We start from the raw sequence: 25,635 nt of genomic DNA, 5'->3' as shown, positions 1-25,635 counted from the left end.
AAACCATAGTGATGTATATATCATTTGGCATATTTCTGCCCACAATGGCTCAACTTTCCTGGTTAGCTGTGACCATTGTTTATCATCTACATAAAACGACCATTGTTTGAAACCTACAGCAGGTATCCTTCGCCGAAAGGCCAGAGCTGAGTGTGCTCCCCAGCAAGCAAGAGGCACCCCAAGGTTTAAACAACCAGAGGCCTGCGATTGCTGTCATTGCGTGGTAGGTGATAGCAGGTTTCTCCTTTTGGGGAAAAAAGAGAGCCAGCGATACAGAATTCTTAGCATGCCTCTCTGTCTTTTTGTTTTTCGATAGGCAAGGTAGAGGATAATCCACTGTGTGATTTGAACCCAAGACTCCGACCTAACCATCCAGCTATCTCATTCGATCCTGCATGCCTGTTACAGTTAAGCAGGATGCCTTTGCAAAAACGTACCACCCTCAAGATTCTTGTAGTCACGGAAGCAATTAATTGTAACCAACCATGTACAGATTCTGGAAACGGCATTTCAATAGATTTTAAACAATCCCGAGGACAAATTCAAGGGAAGTTCTCTTCTATTTTCATTCTCATGAATTCATGTATAATTGTACAGTGGGGCCTGAGAAGCACAGCAACCTTATGGGAATTGATAAACCTATAATTTACAAGAAAATTACACATTATTACCGTAATAAACATGAATGGTGATGGTAGAATTCCTCAAGCGAGAGAGCATACATTTGGTGCCATGAGGACATTGCTTTCCACAACAAAGTGAAAAGGAGGGTAATCTGGGATCCAAAAATGATCAAAGAAAGCACAAGGGTGGGGGCCGGTTAACTGCTTCAAGTTGACCCAACAACACACACATGGAATGGTGCACCGCTACAAAAAATGGGTTCATCAGGCGAATCCGTTCTCGCACGCACTCTGAGGATCTCATTGGTGTCATCAATGACAGCAGCACCCAGTAGCGTGTACTCACCAGGCACAAGGAAATACAAGGCGAATGAATGGGCTACCTCTTTGAGTGGGGGAACCTCCATGCTGATCCCAGATAAGACACCTTGAGGCATAGCAAAGAAACACAATGTGAGAGAATTAAGCAAAGCATCAAACAGAGAAAAAACAAGATCAGAATAATAACCATGAGAAAATGACCATAGATCATGGTTAATTCAGACCTATGTCACACGGACTCTTCTAACAGGGCACCACACCCGCGTCGCACCCGCACCCAGGCGGGTGCAACACTTGGACACAGCTTCCTTTATGTTAGGTGAAGTCAACCACACTGAGGTCCATTTCTATCCAAAAGTAGATTCAGTTAAACCCTAATCAAGTCCATTTTTATCTATATTATATATATAAATACATAAATGCACACAAATACACATAGTGTTAACTTAAAACTGTTTATATATATATATATATATATATATATATATATATATATATATATATATATATACTTCCCGCACCCAAGTTTTTTTTAAAGTGCCGCACCGCCGCATCTGCACCCGCACCTATGTGACATGGATTCAGACCCATTCATACAAATACTTTGAGCAGGCTAAGTTAACGAAGCTCCCTCTAGAATCAACCACTTACAAAATCAGCTAAAATTAAACACACACACACACAAGACAATAAGACTATGTCCATATACAAGCCGAGGCTAAGCCTGAGAAGAGCAAAATCAAGCCCAAGCTTTTCACAAACTTAGTATGCGTATATTTAAGCTTCACAGTCTATCATCCACCTCACACAAGGACTACAAGACAAAATTTTCAATTTAAAACATTAAAATAAATCTATATATCTTAGTGACAGCTTAAGAGTTACGATTAACATTATTAACATTACTAAGCAGTGTTAGATATACAAAGATATCATAAAAACATATTATTTCAAAAATATTCAAATTTTAAAAAGGAGCCTAGTTTCATGCTCAAATTCAGCTCGCTTATTAAAACAGTGAGTTTGAGTCAAGCTAAAGCTTCTCGTGAGAAACTTGGCTTCCCCTTTCAATCGATCTAGAAAGGAAAAATTGGCACATGTTGCTATGATGAAAAGTTATACCAGCCCAAGGAACGGTAGTCTTTCTTCCCTCAAAGCAATTTTCTCCAGCTACATCTCTGCAACTGATACTGAGTTTCATCCTGATGATCTCCCTTGTGTTATTACGAACAAGAAGTTCCATAGGAATCATAGAGTGTGTCTGTATGGAACCTTTTGGACTTGTATTACTTCTTGTGGTTGCAGATTCGTCAATGTTATCAATATGATTGCTGGCATCAATATCTGCCAAAATGTGTTCCTTCGAAGAAACCCTAAAACTAAATGTTAAAGGGTCAGGTAGTAAGATGTCCATAACTGAAGTCTGCAATGCAGCCTGGATCGCATCCTTAATGTTCAATTCTCCAAAACCATTCCGTCCAGAATGCCATCTTACTTTTATTCTTGAGGTTAGATTCTTGATAGAGGCATTTAATTCAGCCTTGGTATGCCTTTCTGTAATTGATGAACTCTTGCTAAAAGCCTCACCTTGCCTAGGTTCTTTCCCAAAAAATGATCTATCAAGAACAGGTAGTTTGAAGTGTTCAAGTGGTATCAGTATTCTGGCTGAATAGTCCCTGTCTATTCTAGTCTTGTGATAATCAAAGTCGGCACTTTCATTGTCAATAAACTCCAAGGTTTGCCCATTCCTATGACTTTCTAGATTAACACATACACTGACCTCAAACATGACATCAGTTGGATTAGACAGCTCAAGTTCAAGAAGACGAAGACCCCAGCTTCCTCTATAGGGATTAATCTTAACCAAGCTACCAGTTTTGCCTCCTCTTGTGTCGACACCACCATCACTTTTCTCTTCATGAGCAGGTTTAGGAATTGTTTCTGTTACATGGGCAGGAATTTCCATAGATAGTAGGCGAACCATAACAAGAGACAATCCTTGTAAAACACATATATTCAATGGAACAACAAGGCGTCTACCAGGAGGAAGGATGTGCTCATTGGTTTGGCCTTCATTTACAGCTTCCAGTGGCACTGAAATTATAGGTACCAAAACATCACAAGAATGAAAAAAGAAATGAGATCTGAATCAATGATCACCCAAAAATAGATTGCTTAAAATGTGCTGAGTTTGATCAAAATTGACAGCAAAATAAAGCCTTAGCAATACCAGAAGTTGGCCATTACCTAAAATTAGAAAATAGTCTGGTAACAAAAGTTGTAACATGGAAATGCGGCAATACATTCTATTATTTTAACAATCAACATGTTCCTAGCAGTTAAAAGGTACCAGTCTACAGAAACCATTACCTTAGATCACTAAAAGATTACCAGTAGACAGATTAGACATCTCCTGGTGATACAAAAGAGTTATAAAATGGTTTGCTATACAGTTTTTTAATTTCTCAAAGTGAGAAACAAGTACAGAAAATATTAAACAAGATTACAAGACTATCAAATGCCCATGACCAAAAAATTATGATTGAAGACCATAACTTGGAGACCTGTACAGGCAAGTCAAATGATGCAATATAACCCATTCAAGAAGTGAGACATGCAGATTAACTCAAACAAACATGATCAACCATAAGATAATGACTCATCTACCTGCATAATGAATAACCAACAAGGGGCTGCTTCCTTCCTTGGAAATCCTCCCATTGCTTACAGATATATTTTTGTTAGCAACATTATCAGAATCCAGCAAACTAAGTTGCCAAGCTTTTATTGTTACAGGTATTGTGACTTCTGCACCAGGCTTCAAAGGGAGCGCAGATTTGAGAGTTTCATATGAAACTGACAAAATTGAATCTTGATTCTTACCAGAAAAAGAAATATGTGCCTGTTAAACAGGAACAGTCCCTGCATTTGCTATGCTTACACAAACAACATGAATTTCACCTTCATACAACATGGCAGCATCACCACCTCCAACAACATGAGAAACTAATAGTGGCAAGGGAGGTACCAAGGATATATTTGGAGTAAGCACCTTCCTAAACTTTGATGACCCACAGCTGTGAAAAGGATCAGAAAGTACAAGACCTTGTGTGGCACCAAGTAACAAGTTGTCAACATCTTTGAAAAGGTGCTCCGTTATTATACCAAAACAATGAACTATGCACCCTGGAACTGTCAATGAACCAACACAAGTTGGAACACCAGATAATGAAATAAGCTTTGCTGAATTAGGAGGAAGAGAAACACTTGTTGGAAAAGCATCAAAGTTTCCAGAATGAACTGAGAGGTATATGCTATCAACAGTTAAGTCAAATGCACATGGATTTGCCAACTCGACCAACACTTGAACTGGTTCTCCAACTATCCAAATCAGCTCCTGTTTATTTCCATCATTTGGTTCTCCTTTGCTGAAAGGTGTATAGATAAAAGGACCAGTAGGAGCAGACCCTGTCCACCACTCCTCTTTTGCTGGATTCCGCTTTACAATATCCATTTGTGAAGGATGTACAGGAAATGAATGTAAACTGGGAAACAGTTAAACCCATACACAGGAATGTAAGTATAAAAGCAAGCTATTATGCATTAATACAAATACATCCTTCACAATATCACAAATTGCATGACTTGTAGCATAAGATGTATTTTCACATCAGACTGAGGATCACTACATGTCAGGAATCCAAGGAAAGATAGTTTGTCACGTGCCCTAGAATAGCAACGAATTGCAAAATTCATATTAAGTTAACCCAAAAATTTTCTAGATAGAAGAAAAAGCAAGTGCGACATTCATGAAACAGGCCTTCCAAAATTTTCCATCTGTGGTAATCCATCATATAGCACATATGTTTGCATGCACGATCTCTCTTTTGAGAGAAATAATGGATGCATCATCCACACACATATTTTTTATGCAATATAGCATCTTTTAGTTTTAGCCTAAAATATTGTGTGACTACATGTGCCCTTGAACATTTTAGGAGTTCAGACATGAACTAAAAGCAAGAGAGGCTAGTGAGCATGGTGGAACTAGTTGACAAGGATTTGATCATACACCCAATGAATGAAGCAACAGACACCAGACGTAGTCTCTGGATGCTCTGTGTGCATGACGTGTGCACACGCGTGTATTTATGCAATTGTTCTATTTAGACTTTAAATTTTCACCAGAAAGTTCATTAAATAAATGTGATGAGATGGTGAGGTGACGAGACTTCACATAAAGACAATGGGATAGTATATAAAGGGAGAGACCCTATCCCCATAAGGCAAGAACCAACCCAACTGGTCTCAAATCTGTGCCATTCGATGTTGGCCTAAGGTTTGATTGTTCTCCAAATCAAACCATGTAAACAAAAGTAGTTGGAAGATCCTACTGTTTGTTTCCTTCTAAACCTCCAAACAAGCAGTGAAAAGCCACAATTGCCAAATCATCTGCCATTATTTGCCCTAGTCTACATTCATCTATCCAGGATAACCTCTCCATATGTTATTTGCATGAATGTATATGATATGACATGCATAATATTGGAAATTTGGAATCTATGTTGCCTGGATACCCATATGAGTGCCAATCTCGGACATGAGTACAAAGCATCGGACATGTCGAGCCTTGAAAAACTAGATACATGGACATGACCACACACACACACACACAGTATATATATATATATATATATATATATATATATGCATGTATGTATCTATTTGGGAAAACATTTGACACACTTGAGTGTATCACAATGGTGATATACTCTGGCATTTTCCGATAACATTCCGGTGTAGGATTGCTGGAAACTGTCAGGGTGACATCAGCCCCATCTTGATGGTTTCCAGACATTCTGACTCTGAAATGGTACAAGTCAAAGGGATGGTTGGTTTCAAGTCAAACTGAGTTTATATTTGTCTCAATCATTGGAATTAAGGACATCCAGGTAGATAAATGAGTAGATGTCCTAGTGTTTCTAGCCATGATAATGTTAAAATATGTATCTATATAGTTATATATTTATATATATGTATATAACTATATTTCTGTTATGTCATTTGTATTGCCCATCAGGGGCATTTTGGTCATTTTATTCTTGTAATAGGTACTGTCCATTAGAGACAGTTTCGTCTTTTGTATCTATTTTTTTCTTACTTTTTTATTGCCATTTTTGTATTGTGTAAGGGCTATATGGTTAAAAGACCATAGAGTCGTTGGGAGCTCCCATAGACTCTATTGGGATGCTCCCCAAGGCCCATTACTTATATATAAAAGGGTTGTTTTCCCCACCTTGTATTTTATGCTTTTGCTAAGCATATTTGTGATCAATATAATATTAACTTTTATTTCTTGTGTTCTTGTTAAGCTCTTTGAATCTCTTGTATGCACTTTGTGCGTGTGTAGTGCCTTAGTGTCTTTGTATTATCTCTTAGAGGACTAGTGTATGTATTTTTGCTTTCCGCTTGTTTCATTACATGGTATCAGAGACATAGTGATCTAGGACCTTTGAAGTGTGACTGTTACTTGATCGTGTTAGCGAAAAAGCATTCAAAAGTTCTCGTGAGGTCGTGGTGATTGTGGTGACCCAAAAGGACGTGTTCCTCTACATCTCTCTCTCTTTTCTAATCTTCCACATAGAGAACGATTCCACAATTGACCTATCTTTCAAACTAAATGGATCAAACTACATGATGTGGGCCTCCGCCATAGAGAACAACTTTAAAGAAAAAAAACTTTGGGGATATGTGATAGGCATTATTCTTGAACCTCAACTTGTGCTCACAAAAGTAGAAGGATATCGAGAGAAGGCGCTTGAAGAATATGATCATGCCAATACCAATCGCTACTATCAAGCCAAAGTAGAAGATTGGGAGAGTAACCATATCAAGATCCTTGCATGGCTTATGAACAATGTTGACATTAAAATATGTGTCAACATTGCAAAGTTTAGAAAGGCCAATGAAGCTTGGTCATTTATTAAAGAAATATACACTCAAAAGGATCTTGCAAAATAATTTTTTTTGCAAGAGAAAATTAGAACCATTGAACAAGGAGACATGAGTGTCCGCAATTATTTTAGTACACTATCCCCTCTATGAGATGAGTTGACACCTTTTTAACCCAAGTGGGTTGCTAGTGAAGACGTGGAGCTAAGAAGGGAACAAATAGAAAAAGAACACTTTCTAATTTTTATATAGACTTCGCACTAATTTGAACAAGTGAGGTCATCACTTCTTCATAGATCCTTTCTTTTACCTCTTGAGAATGTTGTTGCCAAAGTTTGCCAAGAGAAGACTAGTCTTGGTATGACATAAATTGAAGATGAAGTGTTGGCGGTGTCTAAGCCCGACAACAATGTAAAGACCTACAAGCCTCCATACTATGAGAGGTAAAACAACTATGGTGGAAGAAAAGTTATTACTTGTCACTTTTGCAATGAGCCAGGTCACACCAAATCGGTTTGTCCAAAACTTAATGGCACTTTCAAGAACAAAGTGGCTTCCGTTGGAGAATCCACACTCAAAATGGAAGAGACAAGCAAAAAAAGAGACCTTAAAAATACTTTCTCTCTCTCTCTCTCTCAGCTAGATTAGTTGTCAAGGTTACTCACAAGAATATGAAATTTATTATGAAGAAACCTTTTCACCTATAGCTAGGATTACTAGTGTTAGAACTCTCGTAGTCGTTGCATCCATTAAAAACTAGCCTATTTACCAATTAGATATAAAAAAAGTTTTTCTTAATGGTGATCTTAGTGAAGAAGTATACATGGATCTTCCGTCGAGATTTAATATCGAAAAAGAAAAATCTTTAAAACTGAGAAAGGTGTTATATGGTCATAAACAAGCCCCTATGGCTTGGTAGAAAAGATTTAGTGCTATAATCAGTTTGTGTTTTCGATCTTGTTATACTGATAGTGCTCTCTTTGTTAAGAATACAAGTACAAATATTGTAATATTGTTATTGTATGTAGATGATATGATAATTACAATAAGTGATAAAAATGGAGTTAGTAAAATTAAAAATGTTTTAAAAAACAAATTTTATATGTCTAATCTAGGTTTCTTGAGATATTTTATAGGTATTGTTGTCGCCTATTCTCCTAGAGGTTATATTCTATCACAAATAAAACTGACAACTGACATTTGTGCTAAGTCAAAAATTTCAGGTGATGATAAGAAGGTGGAGAGTCCTGAAGTTGTCAATGCAAAGTTAATGCTTGAAGATGGGACACTGCTAGAAGATCCTACAACATATCAACAGTTGATCGGATTTCTTACATACCTGTCTATTACCAGACCTGACATAGTCCATGTGGTTCATGCAGTCAGTCAGTTCCAGCATGCACCAACCATTGTGCACATGAGTGTGTAATGAAGTGCCGGATGAAGTCTCCAAGAGCAAAACAAGAGAGCACGCACATACACAAATAGCCACTAATGGGCAAAAGAACAACACAACCACTTAAAGTGGTAAGGCACCCAAAAGAAGAGGAAAAATATATATTCCACTCAAAAGGCTTCAAAGAAGCATACATTACAATGGGGAGAAACCCCTTTATTTATAGACAAAAGAGGAGGCCTTGGAAGGGCTCCTAGAGGGACGTTGGAGCCCTTCCAACGACCGTTGGATGCTCCAACGTCCTCCTAGGTGGGGCCCATTCCAAGGTGGAAAAGAAAAAGAATAAAGAAAATAAAAAAAGAAAGAAAAAAAGAAAATAAAAGAAAAGAAGAAAAGTTACAATATGCGATAAGAAGTAAAAAGACTGTTTTACCCCTATATGGGTCTATTTACAAAAGATATAAATATATATATATATTTATATATGTAGATAGACACATAGACATATATATAATTAATATATATATGTGTATGTGTCGTGATCTATATATATAAATATATATATGTACAACATATTTTAACAAAATGCAATACTAAAGATCATTACATATATTAAAAATTCAATACGCAAAGAGTTTTTCTTGTCCTCATCCTCCTCTCTAGATTTACTTGCTTATACTGATGCTGACTGTGGGAAAATCCTACTGATAGGATCTCAACTACTGGTTTCTGTGTTTTTAGGTGATTCATCTCTTGGAAGTGCAAGAAACAACAGAAGGTATCATTATCTTCTAGTGAAGCTGAGTATCGAGCAATGTCTATAACAACAATGAAACTTGTATGATTAAGGAACCTTCTCAAAGACATGGGAATAGTCATCTAAAAACCATCGAAGATATGTTGCGATAATAAAAGTGCAATCTACATTGCGAGCAATCACACATTCCATGAGCATACAAAGCACATAGAGATGGATTATCATTATGTACGTGATAAATATTTACGAGAAACTATCGAATTATCATATATCACCTCTGAGTACTAGCTTGTGAATTTCTTCACCAAAGTTCTGCATGCACCATGGTTCATTTTTTTCTTCAACAATCTTTCGATGATCCCACCATAAGTTTGACAAGGGTGTTAAAATATATAATAGTTATATATATTTATATATGTATATAACTATATTTTTGTTATGTAATTTGTATTGCCCATCAAGGGCATTTTGGTCATTTTACTCTTGTAATAGGTATTGTCCATTACAGACAATTTTATCTTATGTATCTATTTTTTTCTTATTTTTTTATTATGTCATTTTTGTATTGTGTAAGGGCTCTATCGTCAAAAGACATTAGAGTCGTTGGGAGTTCCTCAAGGCCCAGTCCTTGTATATAAAAGGGTTGTTTGCCTCACCTTGTATTTTATGCCTTTGCTAAGCATATTTGTGATCAATATAATATTATTTTTGATTTCTTGTGTTTTTGTTAAGCTCTTGTATGCACTTTGTGCTTGTGTAGTGCCTTAGTACCTTTGTATTGTTCCTTAGAGGACTAAGTGTATGTGCTTGTGCACATTGTATTTTTGTTTTCCGCTTGTTTCATTACAGATAAGACAAATACTGACAGAGGATACGATGCCCTTCAAGATGATGTTCACTTCCCCGGCTTTTGGCATCCAAATCGCCTAGAAATGCTAGAGTCTATAGGGCTGCCTATACAATTGAGCGCATAAATATGTATGTATGTATGCATATATGAAAAAGAGAGCACTGAATCAGCCATGGGATGTACAGAAGACATCAAGTTTAGACTCAAGTATTTTATTTTCTTCATTGACCATTGATGATTTATATGAACATGAACTTGTAAAGATTGAAATGCTTCATAATTCAAGACAAAAAACAACAAAAAATCTTACATATTCTAGATGTCTGCTCCAACTTTTAGTCCCAAGAAGCTAAACCCAAAGAATCCTGAAGGTTCTAACATTAATTGATATCAATACTCTAAAGTGTCCTCATCAAAGATTACATATTCAACTAGGGTTCATCTAGTGTCAGGCTTGTTGGCTACAAGCATATAGTTGCATCATTATTTCTTAGTGAAGGAAAACCTCCTTCGAAGGTAAGAGTGTGTACACATTTCTTTAAGTGTCCAAGACCCAACATGAAGTGTGTCTCAAATGGTATCAGATACTTCTGGTGCCCCAACAGTGCCAAGGGATGATGGTGTCCATATTGATGTACAGCTGTGTCTGACACCACACACTGAAATCCCCGAAGTGTCTAAGTAACAAAGATTAAACTTCTGAATGCTTTTGCCAAGTACAAAAAATAATTCAATCACAACATCAGTTCTTATAAATAAAATGAACATAGGAACAATCTTCATGACATTGATGCTATTGTTTTCCCTGGTTATCCAAAAAAACATCGGAAATAAAATGAAAATAGCAGTAATCTTTCTGACATTGATGTTATTGTTTTGAAGCATACTTCAGCCTTTGAAGAAAATAATCATTTAGAATTCGTCACATGGTACAACTTCAACAACTCGGTTTCCTTCCCTCTTACTACATCATGATTCTGGGAAATCTGAGATGCACATAATCGTAATAAAATAACTAATTGCTTAAAATTCTTGTATATGATATGCATATATTTCATGAAACTCCAGCATTTTAAGAAAATAATTACTGGAAGAAATTAAAATTCTTGTATATGATATGCATATTTCATGAAACTCCAGCATTTTAAGAAAGCATAATTAGTGGAAGAAAAACACGTTCCAGAACATAATAACTAAAAGCAATGCAGATACAGCATCATTTGCATAAAAAAAAACAATAAAAGAGGCTATTTCTGTGGAGGAATTTGAATCCATGATTATTTTCATGTATGAATGAAACGACATACCGGATAAATGGAAGAGCAGGATCAGCACACCGAGTTCCCGAGGAGATTCTCTCTGCTGAATTTGCAAGTGCACTAGCAAGGCCACTTTGACCAAGGGGAGTGATAAGAGGAAAATAAGACCTAAGAAGGCGAGCTGCTGCACTCCATGCAGCAAGAGGATCACCGGCACGAACAGCAGATAGCAATATCTCTCTAAGAACGACCATTTGGATAGTACTCCAGTGTGATTCAAACAATCCAACTACTGATTGAGAATGGCTCTTTCCGCTTTCAGGATTGCATGATTGTATCTCTTTCATGTTAAACAAAGAATAACATAATCCAGTAAGCCAAGACAATCAGACTGGTCATTGCACATCTCAATGCCACTAGAGAACTTCCCTCAGTTGAGACCTTAATAATATTTAGTGTAGGAGACCTTTTGGTTTCGCTATCACTCATTGTCTGTACTGGACCATATTTTGATGGAAAGAGTATGAACACACTCATAGGACTACATATGAAACAATTTAACATATACAAAAGAGATGAGGGCTCAAGAAGCTAGGAAAAAAATCCACTGACTAATTAGTTTAAAAACTGAACATTGAAGAACCAAAAAAAAAGAAAAGAAAAAAATGATAAATTCCTTGGAAAGGTTACAGCAGCAAAAGATATTTCACTACAGTCGGGGAAGCGAGAGCGGGAAGCGTGGGACAACTTAGAAGCAAACCAGAAATTGTCTCGGAAGCGACATAGGAAGCGAGGGGGAAGCGAAAAAGAGAAAAAAGTAAGAAAAATTAAAAAAAACACAAAAAATAAAAAAATAAGGGGAAGAAAACTTCCCTTAAATGGGAAGTGTGCTTCCCAAACTTTTTTGGTGCTTCCCCACACGTTTCGGAAGCACCACGTTTCAAGCTTCCCCATAGGGTATGGCACTTCCGGTAACCCTGGTTTAACACACCTTTTTTCTACTACAAAGTGGTGGAAACAATGCTGAGAAAGGATACTTCGATATCCTATATTGCATTTATGGACATTCTGTATCAAATGTGCTGGGGGATGAACACTCTAACACCATGTCAAGTGTAGATATCCCATACCATACACAATCTTGACTCTTGAGTATGGATGCTTCTGCTCAACACAGTTATGAGTGTAAACACTTTGCGTCAGATAAGGGTCATGTGGATACTTTGCCTCATGCCCCTAACACCTTGAAGTACCAGTTCACCAGACACCAAAGTGTTGGGACATTCTGTGTTACTATTGCACAGTTATATTCCTTTTTGAATGTTTTCTCCTTGCTCTTGGCTTCAACATTGTTTACTCGAGTAGTCCCTCTAGACCTTCCTAACCAGGTATGCTCTGAATTTATCTTGGGCAATCATCAAAACTTGTTGCACTCCAGTATCTGGTAGCCATCCAGAAACTAAATGGATATAAGAGTGGCCCTACTGAATATTCACATGTCATTAGTGATGCATTTGTTGAATGATGTACCAGCGAGCATGACACTGGATGAACTCAACTTCTATCCATTGGTTGTTTCAGCTTTCAAGATGTTCTAGAAGAATGAAGATTCGTTTTAGTTTTTCTACAAGACTTTTTTCTGGATAAGACTGAAACTAGTCGCGGACTTCCCTTTTTGTTTTTATGTTCTTGGTTAGAAACATGTAGTTTGTGGTTGATTATTTCTTTTCTAGACACAACATCTTCGTGCAATGAACAGTTATAAGTTTATTGATGGAGTTGTACCAGATGTGAAATACTAGTCTTTCTATAACATGGCAAAGTACCAGGGAATTATTGCCATTAAGGTTGACAATATGGTTTCACTAATCCATAAATGGATGGCCCCACTCAATTATTAAACAGTTAAACTCTTTGACAAGATTACTTGGCACCATGACTGGAATTATGATATGAAAGTTTCATGTAAGGAAGTCAACGTGCTAATCACATTAGCACAGTATGGACCGTTTTTCATTGAAGACTACCTAAACGTACTTTAGGATTGGTTGTAGTTACTGTGCATGTAAAGCAACCTAGCTCTCAAGAGGCTATACATACAGAACCTAGTTTAGCAGATAATAAGGTGATTTGCCACTAAACCATTCAAAAAGCTAAACAACAGCCTTATATTGTAACTACATGAATGATCAACTATAACACAGCAGGGAAGCCAATAAATTAGCTAAAAAAAAAGGACGAACACTAATTAGATCATACAAAGTGTACCCAAAGCTAGCAACATACCCTCAAAAAAGAGTGAGGTTCCAAGGTGGTTCCTTTACTTTGCACACGGTATGCATTTGATGTCATTGCCAATACTTGAAAAGCACTGCTAGCAGCTAAAGAATTGTCTTGTTGCAGATATAATTGAGCAACCTGCCTCGAGAAAAAAGCAGCCTTGCGAGCATAACCAAGGGTTCCAAATAAACGCGCTATCTCAATGTACAATATTAAACGATCACTCGCATCAATTAACGATTTTGCCCCATCAGCAGCATTAGTTAATAAGTCAACAACCTCTTTTGCCAGTTCTCGCCTGATAATTTTAAATATAAATCCAATGATCAAAGCAAATTTTGAGGCCAATAATTACAATTCCAAACTGAAAAAAAAATCATAAGGAACTCTTAGTTAAGGCTTTTGTTAGATACATTCTCAAAATATTAGATTAAAGGTTCAAGACTTTGACCTACAATGACTACCAAATGTAGAAGAGGACATCCTATGGGTCACCTTAACATCTATGTTCCCATTAATCAAGCATTATCATAGAAATCCAACAATTAAAGTTAATTTTGATTAAACCAATGAATTGTCAAGTATCCATAGCAACAATTTCTAAAAATTCTCGCTATGATGTTCATCATCAAGTAATCACGTACAAAGAATGACATATTTTCTAACAGGAATATATTTGCTAAAACCAATTGTATGTGCAATCGAACTAGCAAACCATTTCTTTTTATTTTTTTGTTTTGTTTCACAAATCTAACCCTATGGATGTGATCTACATGCTTTGTTTAGTGGGGATCAGCATTTAGATCGCCAGAATCCAACACATGGGTTGGTTTTTCCGGCAATGCAAAAATTGACAGCACTAAACACATCAAAATTTGCCAACTTAAAAAAACATTTTTTTGTAGAAAAACATGCTCCAAGTGTTGATCCCTAGTAAATCAACCATGTTGAATGCATCTACAACATCAGATTCAGTTAAAACTTGCCACTATGAGATTCTATGTTGATTGTACACACAATCATTTGTAGCAAATATATTCCCTTTTCAAACACCTTAAAGAGGAGAGGATATACGATCTAAAAATTGTGTCACACAATCATTCAGGATGTTTTCCAAATAATAACAGTGTAAACTTACCGGCAAAGAAACCTAGCCAATTTTAGTGTAGCCTCCAATTCAAAAGTGACAGTTGAAACTCTGCACAAGGAAATTGATATTAAAGGCCAAAATAGGTCTAATTACAAAATCTACAATTTTTCCCTCCAACAAATAAGATAACTCATATACATATATGCACACCTCCATATGAGGGGGTTGGTTGACCAGGCCTTATCCACTGGTTCACAATGGGCAAAGACCTAGTTCAACATGGCTCCAGGTTGGAGTATAACCATGTTAGACTGAAACAGGATCAGACCAGACATAGACTGATGTAAAATTGGAGTCAAACCAACCAGAACTCACACACATGCCAGGCACGCAAACATACACACATGAGCGTGAGTGCACACACACACACACACACACACACACACACACTGACTGGTCATAAGTATTGTCTCACAGTGATATTCAGAAGGGAGCATGACTGAAAAATCTTGACAAATTTAAAATAACAGTAACAGACAATCAGCAGCAAAGCCTTAAAATTTGAACTTCCCAGAAAATATATGTTAACATACAATTATTTAGTGGACATAATAACTTCACCAAATTATTTTTTTCCTCAAAAAAATTAAGAATAACAGGGTGCATGCATTAGTTATATTTGCCAAAGGCATAGAGACAAAACAACTAGAAGGTTTTGAAATCTCAACCGGATAACAAAATATCCACCCCAGTGACTACAAGAAAATATTCTGTATAAAAAATCTATAAGAAAAAAATGTCACACTATTTAAGAGGAAATTTTTTACGTAATGAGATACCATTGTTTCTGGTACAGAAGTTACATTAGGAAATCCACTACCCCTGAGTGCAAGTTAAACTGTTGATTGTGAAAAGGAGTCGTCATATTTATGCAGGACCTGCAACCCGACCCGTTTTGCATATTGGATCGGATCCAGATCCAGTTAGCGTGTAATGTAAAATTAGCGTGTTATTAAGGGGTACTTCTGTACCCTAGTAATTGTATGTTTACATATTAATAGAATGAGATGCGTAGCCACAATCGACTAACGCATTTTCTATGGAATCTCTCTCTCTCTCTTTCCCTCTCTCGTGACAGGCCAATACAGAGATCGGGTACCCCCTTTCTTTCATGGTATCAGAGCACCTAGACCACTAAGCAGAAATGTTGTTTGGTCAAAATGGGTGTACAAGATAAAGTATAAGCCAGATGGGAGCATCGAAAGGTACAAGGCTAGACTTGTAGCCAAGGGATTCACACAAGATGAAAGACAAGCCTTCGATGAAACTTTCACTCCTGTAGTTAAAATGGGGACCATTCGCGTTGTGTTGAGTCTAGCCATTCAACATAGATGGGCATTGAGTCAGCTGGATGTTAAAAATGCATTTCTACACGGGGATTTAAAGGAGGAGGTATACATGGAACAACCCACTGGATATGCAGAACAAGACGCCAAAAAATATGTATGCAAGTTAAAGAGAGCACTTTATGGTTTGAAACAAGCTTCTCGTTCCTGGTTCGACAGTTTTTCGCTAGAGATACAAAGGCATGGCTTCTCTCGGTCCCTTTTAGATCACTCATTATTTATTCACAATGAGCACGGTATCACTACCCTTCTACTAATATATGTAGATGACATCATCATCACAGGGAACTGTAAAAATCACATTGAGCGGGTGAAGAAATTATTAAATCAGAGATTTAAGATGAAAGATTTGAGAGAGCTACGATATTTTCTTGGAGTAGAAGTTGATAAAAGAAATGATACACTCACCCTTACTCAACACAAATACACATTGGACATTCTCAGCAGAGCGGGCATGACAGATTGTAAGCCGTTGACAACTCCAAGTGTCATCAATCAGAAACTGAGTTCAAAGGAAGGGGATATATATGAAGATCCCACCAAGTATCGCAGCTTAGTTGGCATGTTGCAATACCTGACTTTTACTAGACCTGATATAGTATACTCGGTTAACCAGGTATCTGAGTTTATGCATGAACCTCGTATGTCACACATGGAAGCAGTCAAACGTATACTTCGTTACCCGAAGGGTACAGTTGGTGATGGACTAGTATACAAGAAAAGAGAATTAGATCCAGGCGGGGGCCATGAGGTCGTTGTTTATGCTGATGTTGATTGGGCGGGTGATCCAGATGAACGACGATCAGTATCCGGTTATTGCAGCTTTATTGGTCCAAACTTAGTATCCTGGAGCAGTAGAAAACAAAAGGCGGTTGCTAGGTCAAGCACTGAGGCTGAATACAGATCGATGGCTGCTGCCACGACTGAGGCTACGTGGATAAGACATCTCCTGACAGAAATGGGAGAACCGATTGCTCGGTCACTGCTATTGTGTGACAATCAAAGTGCCATCAACATGTCCTTCAATCCCATCCACCACAGTCGAGCAAAGCATATTGAAATAGATCAACACTTTATTCGAAAAAAGGTTGAAGATAAAGAGATTGAACCCATGTATGTGCCTACTGAAGAACAAGTTGCTGACATTCTTACTAAAGGGTTGACAAAGGACAAATTTTGGTTTTTGAAAGACAAGTTGTTCATGGTTCAGGACCATGCACAACTTGAGGGAGGCTGAAAAGGAGTCGTCAACCCGACCCGTTTTGCATATTGGATCAGATCCAGATCCAGTTAGCGTGTAATGTAAAATTAACGTGTTATTAAGGGGTACTTATGTACCCTAGTAATTGTATGTTTACATATTAATAGAATGAGATGCGTAGCCACAATCGACTAACGCATTTTCTATGGAATATCTCTCTCTCTCTCTCTCTCTCTCTCTCTCTCTCTCTCTCTCTTTCTCTCTCTCTCCCTCTCTCGTGACATGCCAATACAGAGATCGGGTACCCCCTTTCTTTCAGATTGATGTAACTGTAAATAACCAATTAGGTTTATGACAAAGCCTATAAAACAAAATCTGATCCAATTTGACCAAAAGAACCTAGTTTTTTAGATAACAAAACAGAACTTACCCGTCAGGCAATAAATTCAAAGAAAATTAGAATATATATAGTATTGCACTCCTTCTGCCCCATTTTCTCGTTCTGCACAGTTAGGCACCTTCAAAAATCATAGTTTTTGGTTTTTTTTCTCACATCTAACACCATAGATGTGATCTATAGGTTTTGTTTAGTGGGAACCGGCTTTTGGATCACCAGAATCTGACCTGTATACAGGTTTTTCCGGTGATAAAAATCAATGACTATGAAGGCAGCATTTTTTCCCGGCTCATAAAAATACATTTTTTTCGTCGAAAAAACATGATCCAAGAGTTGATTCCCACTAAATCGAGCATGCTAAACACATCTAACGGTTCAGATCTATCATAAAGCACTTCAAACTATGGGGCCTAACGGGGCAGAATGAGAAAAGAGAGCCTAATATGTTCAGTTCTCATATATATATATATATATATATATATATATATATATATATATATATATAGCATGTGTGACAATAAGAATGCAACACGGAAAATGACCATCATAAACCAAAATATTCCTTAGAGAAAGGGTCATTAGAAATGGACCTTTGAGCATTGTCTTGTATAAAAGATCTTCGGTAGAGTTGGATCACATCATAATAACGGTATTTCACCTCATCCTCTAAAATTTGATCTTTTTGGCCCATCCGATCTATCTATATACCAAAAGCAACATCAGCCTACCAGGCAAGGCTCAAGCTGGACACAATTAAACTTTGAAGTATAAAAAGGTTGGTCAAATATAAGGAAATGTGCAAGACAACTACATTATACATAGAAAGAGAACACTACCAACAAAGCGCAGACACTACCCTCCACAGCACCAGCATGCCAGAAAACATCGCCTGTCAATCTTGCAAGCTTGATGGCAGTAGAATAGTGTGCATTTGCATCAACTGGAGACCCTGCCAACAGGCAGTAATCCCCTATTGTTTTTTGTGCTCGTCCAAGCCGCCTTTTCTTAGCCTTTATCACCTTCAGTCATTCCAAGAGAGGATGATTACATTGCCAATCTGGACAAAATCTTTTCAGGGGAAAAGTAGATTCATAAGTTTATGACAAAAAAAACTGAATTTTGTCAAGTCAATCAATTGAGTTTAGACCCCAGTGGTTATGGACTCCATCAAACTTGTTGTTGCCTAAATAAACAAGAAAGAAAAGGCAAACCCTTTAGGCAGTAACTCAGTTCAGGGAGAGAGGTGTCAAAAATCACCCAAGAAACAGACCTCCTCTGAGATAAGGCTAGCTTGAGAATCCAGAGGTGTCTTGACAATAGTTCCAGCAGATTCTGCATGAAGAACCCATTTCTCGACTTCCATCAACAACAAGGCAGCAATATCCTGCATCATCGTTTGCAAATGAAACTCCTGAGTGTGCCGATCAGAAGGCGGGAACAATACTATGCTGCCTCCCCTTTTACTACCATCTTCCAACTGTCACAAGAGAAGGGTGAATGAGAGCTGTGAGAAGGATTAAGGTTAACTTTTTGTTGAACTTTTGTTCAAAAAAAGAAATTCAAAAACAATTCTAGAGTTAGACCTGGGACACCTTTATAGTCATCTCAAGCAATGTTCAAAAGAAACTTTATATAAGAAGGTTTCGGAATTCCGGATGCACCCACTTGTGCATAAGCTGAGATATTACATTTTGATGTACAACGCATAAGCAATTGAGTTGAACAGTAGAACGCATAAGAGGCGTTGAGAAAGTACTATATGCAAGAAATTTTTCACTAAGAAGATTAACAGAAGTCATAAAAACTCAAAGGTAGTCGATCACATTGTTCTAGTCTTCCCTCTTGGGGGGAAGGAAAACTGTTTCTATTGCTCTACTCCTCCTTCCGCTTAACACAGTTTTTAATGAAAGGCACAGAATGAAACACTGAAAACAGATCACTTATAGGATTCTGAATTCGTAGATATCTGAATTCTCTAAAAGAAAGATTTCTCCTAATGTGGAAGAAACGAACAACAAGCAAGCAATAACATCGTGAAGTAACACAACAGACGTTATGACTCCTCCTAATTACATCGCGCGAATCACTCGGCAAACTTCTCCTGTTGGCAAAGATCCTCACAGAACGAGATCACACAATTTACCTCCAAAGCCTGTTTGAAAACCTTGCAGCAATTCTCCAGATCACACAATTTACCTCCGAAACAAATTCGAAAACCTCGCAGCATTTCTCCAGTTCATACAATTTACCTCCGACGTCGATTCGAAAACCTTCAATTTACCTCTGAAACCGATTCGAAAACATGCAATTTACCTCTGAAACCGATTTGAAAACCTCGCGGCATTTCTCCAGATCACACAATTTACCTCCGAAACCGATTCAAAAACCTCTTTGCATTTCCACAGATCGCAAACATTCCCTAATTCACGAAATCCCTCGATCTCGCGAAAAGAATAAGAGAGAGAGAGAGAGAGAGAGAGAGAGAGAGAGAGAGAGAGAGAGAGAGAGAGAGAGAGAGAGAGAGAGAGAGAGAGAGAGAGAGAGAGAGAGAGAGGAACCTGGGCGTCGTTGGGGCAGAAAGCGAAGCAGCGCTGGTCGAGGGAGGAGGAGGCGTAGGGAAGGGCGGCGGTGGCGAACAGGTCGGCGACGACGTCGAGGTCGGGGAGGGAAGGGAGGTGGCAGAGGCCGATGACGGCGAGGATCTTGCGGGAGGACTGGAAGTCGTCCCAGGGGGAGGCCGGGGCGCCGCCGAGGAGGAAGCGGAAGCGGAGGCTGCCGGAGTCCCAGGGCTGGTGGGCGAAGGGGCTCTTCTGGTGCTCCGTGTAGAAAGAGCTGATGGCAGAGAGCTCCACCCGCTGGTGGCGCGCCAGCATCGCCGCGTAGTCCCGAAGCCGCGCCCGCGGGACGGGGCCGATCGGCAGCACCGCCACCCGGATCATGCACCCGCCCTCGATGCTCACGTCCGGCTCCATCGGACGGTCCCGGAGCTCGCCGCCCTTTCCCCTCTGTATCTTCCGGCGCCGGAGGACGGCTGATGCTTCGTTGCGGTTGGACGGGATCGGGAGTTATTCCGATCGAGCGCGCTTCTGCTGGACGGAGGAGGAGGTCTGAGTATAGAATCTGAGATCGAACCGAGAGTAGATAAGGTAAAACGGCATTTCACGTGGCTAATGTGAAACACCAACACAAGCCGTCTGTTTGGTATGAAAAAATGATTATTCATTTATCTATTGGATAGGAAAGGGACCCGGCCTAAAAAGAGATACGCCTCACCCTTTCCATAGTGAATCCGTGAATCTCTCACTGTTTGGATAGAACTGGGGGGCTTGCCTCCTCGTTCCCCTTAACCTATGCCATGATGCCAGCTTATCTCTAATTGGATCTTTTTTAAGTGGATTTTATTCCAAAGATGTGATCTTAGACCAGCTTTCACACTTCCTTAGATGATGTTGTTGGACCCTTACTATTGGGGGTATGGATTTTTATCCCATTTTCACGTCTGGGTCATAAGTTTTGGTCATCGGTCTGCCCCCATCAAGCAAGCCAGAGTGGAAGAGGGTATCCCGAACTGGGTGAAAGCCAGTAGCTTAGAAGCAGAATCCAACATTTTTCAACCCAAAAAGAATTTCTTCTGCTTTCGTGCCGAAACGATCGCTAGATATAGAAAGAATGAAAAGCTACGAAAGGTGTCATGTTTATGAACCAAGGATGGTTTTGCTCCCTCGTCGTTCGGTCGCGTTCTACCGATACAGAAAGATTTGATAGGATGATACTTGCTGTCACTCCTTGTGCTCACGACCTATTGTTCTATTGAAAAACTCTGAGTCTCGATGACTCTTCCCTCCCATTGTTTAGGTCCCTCTAGTCCTACACTATGGAATCAATCCATAGAGTAGTTGCCATCTAAAAAACCCTAACATAATTGTAAACAAGAGGAGTATTGGCAAGAATTCACCTTCGGGGATAAGGAGGATACTTTCAGCTGGTAATATGATCTCTTGAGTCTCATGAAAGCCAGAGGTATACTCATGGACAGAGATTCTTAAACTTATTGAAAGAGGCATGCACACCACCACCACTATTATGGTTGTAGTAGTGAAATCTGAGCCAATTCTATAAGCCTTGCTCGGTGTATTGATTGCAGAGGTAAGAGTAATCTTCGTGCAGAACTTCTTGGATTTGATAGAATTTTGTTCGCCAAAGCGTCTTTATTTGAGAACCTGACTGCCAAGAAACTTGATCAAGACTATTAGAAAGGACTCTTTTGGAAGGTTTTTCTAGCATAAGAGACAGATGTATATTACCTGGGATGGGAGTCAAATCAATGTCAAGGAGCCCAATCTGTTTTTTCACAATCAATGTGTGATTAGCCAAGCCGACACCACCAATGCCCAAGTTTCAATCAATCATTTGTGAATGCCACCTGAGCAGAACCTAACTGAGGCACGCTGGCTCTTCTGCACACCCCGCAAGCGAGCCTGTCCCCACCGACATAGCCCTCTCCTCTTTGTTCAATAGTCCCGGCCAAATGCCTAGCCTTGAGGGTGCTTCTTCATCTAGCGAGCAACACGAGGTAAGGGCACAACCCCATATGCCCGCAGAGTCTTAGGAAAGATCCCACCTTCCCTGGATTTTTTATACATAGAGTAAGTATATTTCTCTTTTCTTAGTCTCATGAATCAGTGGGACCCAGTGGCGTAGCTAGGATTCATGTGAGGGGTAGCAAAAAAAAATTGGTGTGATAGTGGGGGGTTAGGAAAAAAAAATTTGAGATAAAATAAAAAATGGCTCAAACTATTTGCTGCAGTCAGGGCTGGGCTAGGATTGGACTGGGATAAAAAAATGGATAAAAATCTATTTCATATGGAATTAGGGCTGGGCTAGGACTGGGCTTTAAAAAAAAATATCAATTTTTAACTGTTTCGGGAGGCAGGACTGGGCCCCCCAACCCCCACCCCAGCTCGGCCTCTGGTGGGACCCACTTACATGAGACACAGGGACAGGTTTGACTTATGTATCTATTCATGTTTTCGCATAAAGCGCTTTGCCTGATCATGCAGAGGCGCACCTGGTGCCCCGAGTTGCTCTGTGTTACGGGTCCCACCTAAGGATGTCAACGGATCGGATGTAACCTGGCATCCAACCCGAATCTGAATCCAATTAGTTGGATTTGGTAGCCATCGGATTTGGGGTTCAGTTTTGAGTTTTGCATTTAAACTCGATCCTGAATCCAACTAAAACCCTAATCTAATTAATATTGGGTTTTAATCTAGTCAGATCCCAATTCAGTTTTATCTGATTTCATCCTGCTCCAAATCTGAATCCTATTAGGTCTGACTCGATAATGCCTAAATCCAACTTGTCTGGCCTGTTTACATCCCTAGTCCCTCCTAAAAGTCCTAATGGGTCTAATCTGGATGCGATCGTGGACTCTAATGAGTTGGTCACAAAGATACGTGGACACGAGGACATGTGACACGGGTTCAACTCTCAAGTTTAAAATTTTGCAGAAAATGAAACAAGAGGACATGTAATATTTTAATTTTTAATCAACAAGAACTATTTTTTGATGTTTTAATAGAAAAAAAATGCATTTTTAAAGGACACACACCCAAAATGGTGCGTCCTTGTGACATAGGCTGGACACATGATGCCATAAATCTGGTTCTTGGGAAAATTTTCGGGGAACAAATTTTTTAAAAAAAATACCTTAAAAATATAGAAAAGATAAAGAATACGTAAAAATATATAGAAAATATAATGATGTGACAAAATTGAAGTAGTGCTTTTATCTTGTTGATTTCATGGTATTCTCAATATATATGATATTTAAGAACATCATGCTTTTATTTTAGAATGACCAGATTTTGGAGCTATCATGATAAAATCACGATATTTTCAAAATATAGCAAATATTTGTTGCGCAGGTTGGATAGTCTTTGCGCATATTCAAGTCCAGATCTGGATCTCGGAGAGTTGGAGGATGAAAATGGATCATGTTCAGTTGCACCTTTGACTCCTTTTTTTGGCCGTACAGGCTCAATAGTGAATTCATCTGATGGTCCATGATTAGGTTTTATGAATCTAAACTTGTAGGACTTGAATTTGGATTTTTTATTTTAAAGTTTTTGTAATGGATTTGAGCATGGAATCAGATTACTCTCTCTCACAGACACGTACTTTTTCCCATGGTTTTCTTAAGAAATCCGGTATTCGGATACAAAAAATCATTTTCTTATTTCTAATCTAGCTTGGATGCATGCGGTCCTAGCCTCGGAGTTTTATGCAGCTGGCATGACGACCGTAGGTATGGCAGGTTGAGCCGGCGTGACCAGGTCTTCGTGCGGGTGCAGTTTTTTCGAGTTATAAAATTAAAAAAAAATCTAGCTTGGATGCATATTGTATACAGTCACGAAAATTGGCAAGAATTTTTTGAATTTTTTATGGTTTTAGTGGGAGAAGTCCATGGGCCATGAAAGACTTGATAAAAATGCATGAAATATGGAATTCTCTTGTTTCTAATATAGTGAGCTTTAATCGCGTTTCATGTTTTTTCATATTTTCAGTTATTTTTAATTGTATATGAGCCAAGATTTTCTCAATGTGATTCCAATATCTCTCTAATGTAAGAAAATACAATATTTCTGACTATGATATTGTAAAGTCCTTTTGGTCTTCCCCTTTCTTTTTGCCTTCATATAGAAATCAGATCTGAACTTAATTCCAGCTCTTCCAGTATAGCTCATGCGGAAGTTGGACGCATATCTAAGACTCTGTTTGGGAACTGGTAGCTGAGATGAGAGTTTATGTATTTGGTAAAAAAAACTGTCACACTACCTTGGTGGTGGATGTTTGGAATAGGGATGCAAATGGATCAGATCGAGGTTGGTGGTTTTGCAATTTTTGGTTGTTCCGGATCAATATCAATAGGTTGATTGTTTTCAAAAGTGAAAAAGATTTATGAGAGTTGTTTCATGGATCCTAAAGGGAGTATTGGGTTCTCCCAATAACTAAAAAGTGTATCATGCTTGACAGAGGTTCGCGGTGGTGGAGGAACTGGATCGGAAAAAAGAGGGATTCTAGTTGTAAGATATCTAATGAAATAATTTCTAGAATTGAGATCTCATTCAAAGAGAAAGATATGTCTGGAGTTTTTTTTGTATCCTATATGGATGATCCAATCCGTAAAGACCATGGTTGGGAATGTTTGATCGTGTTTCTCTGAAGAAGAAGCTAAACATAATCCATTTGAATTTGGGACAACTATTAATCCTACTCCCCACATACGTAGCTGGTCCATATATGATCCATTTGCATTCATAATTTGGAAACTGGCAGCTGGGATGGGAGTCTGCATTTGGTTCTCCTTTATATTTGCACTAAAGAGAGGATTTGGTAACAAGGTTTGGTAGCTACCACTTTTATACAAGCATAAATTCCCTCGGACTGCCAATTTCCAAACAGAGCTTAACATTTGATGGCTTGTCCCGGCGTCACACGGGATGAAAAACACGCTTGGAACGTGTTTTCTAACACTCCCCTGTTATGTTTAGAACTTGGAGGCGGGGAACGGGGGTGTTACTAAAAAAATAAAATCGAGGGAAGGGGTTCTCCAACTCTCTCTCTCTCTCTCTCTCTCTCTCCATTTTCTTCTTTCTTCCCCCTTCTTCTTCATCTCTCTCTCTCTCTCTCTCTCTCTCTCTCTCTCTCTCTTTCTTTCTCGTTTTTCTTTTCATTTTTTCTTTGTTCTTCTTTATTCTTCTTCTTCTTAGTATTGGTTTTTATTATTTAGATTTTTTTTCATTGATTAGGTTTTTTATAGTTAATTTGATTAGAGTTTTTGTTTTATTTTTTTATGATTATGGCTTTGAATCAAAATTTGTTTTCGAAATCGATTTTGAAAAAGATTCGGGGATAACCTGATTGAATCTGTCCATTTGATTTTTTCAATAAAAAAATACAACAAAAAAGGGGCCTATTCAAACTGTTTTTTCTGATTTGGGGTTGAATCTGCCACCAATTTTAAAGCTTGATTCAACCACGAAGTGAATTCATTTGACTGATTCAATTCAATTATTAGATCAAACCATACTCAGGAGCTTT

General features: G+C 38.4%; 1 protein-coding gene across 1 annotated transcript; it reads right to left on the bottom strand.

Annotated features, from left to right (window-relative positions):
• Positions 1 to 631: 631 nt before the first annotated feature.
• On the bottom strand, positions 632 to 20,553 carry LOC149847958 (trafficking protein particle complex II-specific subunit 120 homolog). Its single transcript, XM_090002851.1, is given in 10 exon segments — positions 632 to 1,050; positions 2,067 to 3,038; positions 3,612 to 4,489; positions 11,207 to 11,496; positions 13,445 to 13,736; positions 14,577 to 14,636; positions 18,123 to 18,232; positions 18,369 to 18,551; positions 18,803 to 19,009; positions 20,091 to 20,553. Coding segments are annotated over 10 exon segments (3,627 nt in total). The 5' UTR covers positions 20,505 to 20,553; the 3' UTR covers positions 632 to 829.
• Positions 20,554 to 25,635: the final 5,082 nt, after the last annotated feature.

Source organism: Nuphar pumila, chromosome 1, assembly GCF_984573655.1.
Source record: "Nuphar pumila chromosome 1, dmNupPumi1.hap1.1, whole genome shotgun sequence".
Taxonomy (NCBI): Eukaryota; Viridiplantae; Streptophyta; class Magnoliopsida; order Nymphaeales; family Nymphaeaceae; genus Nuphar; species Nuphar pumila.
This window is presented reverse-complemented; position numbering and strand designations above follow the sequence as displayed.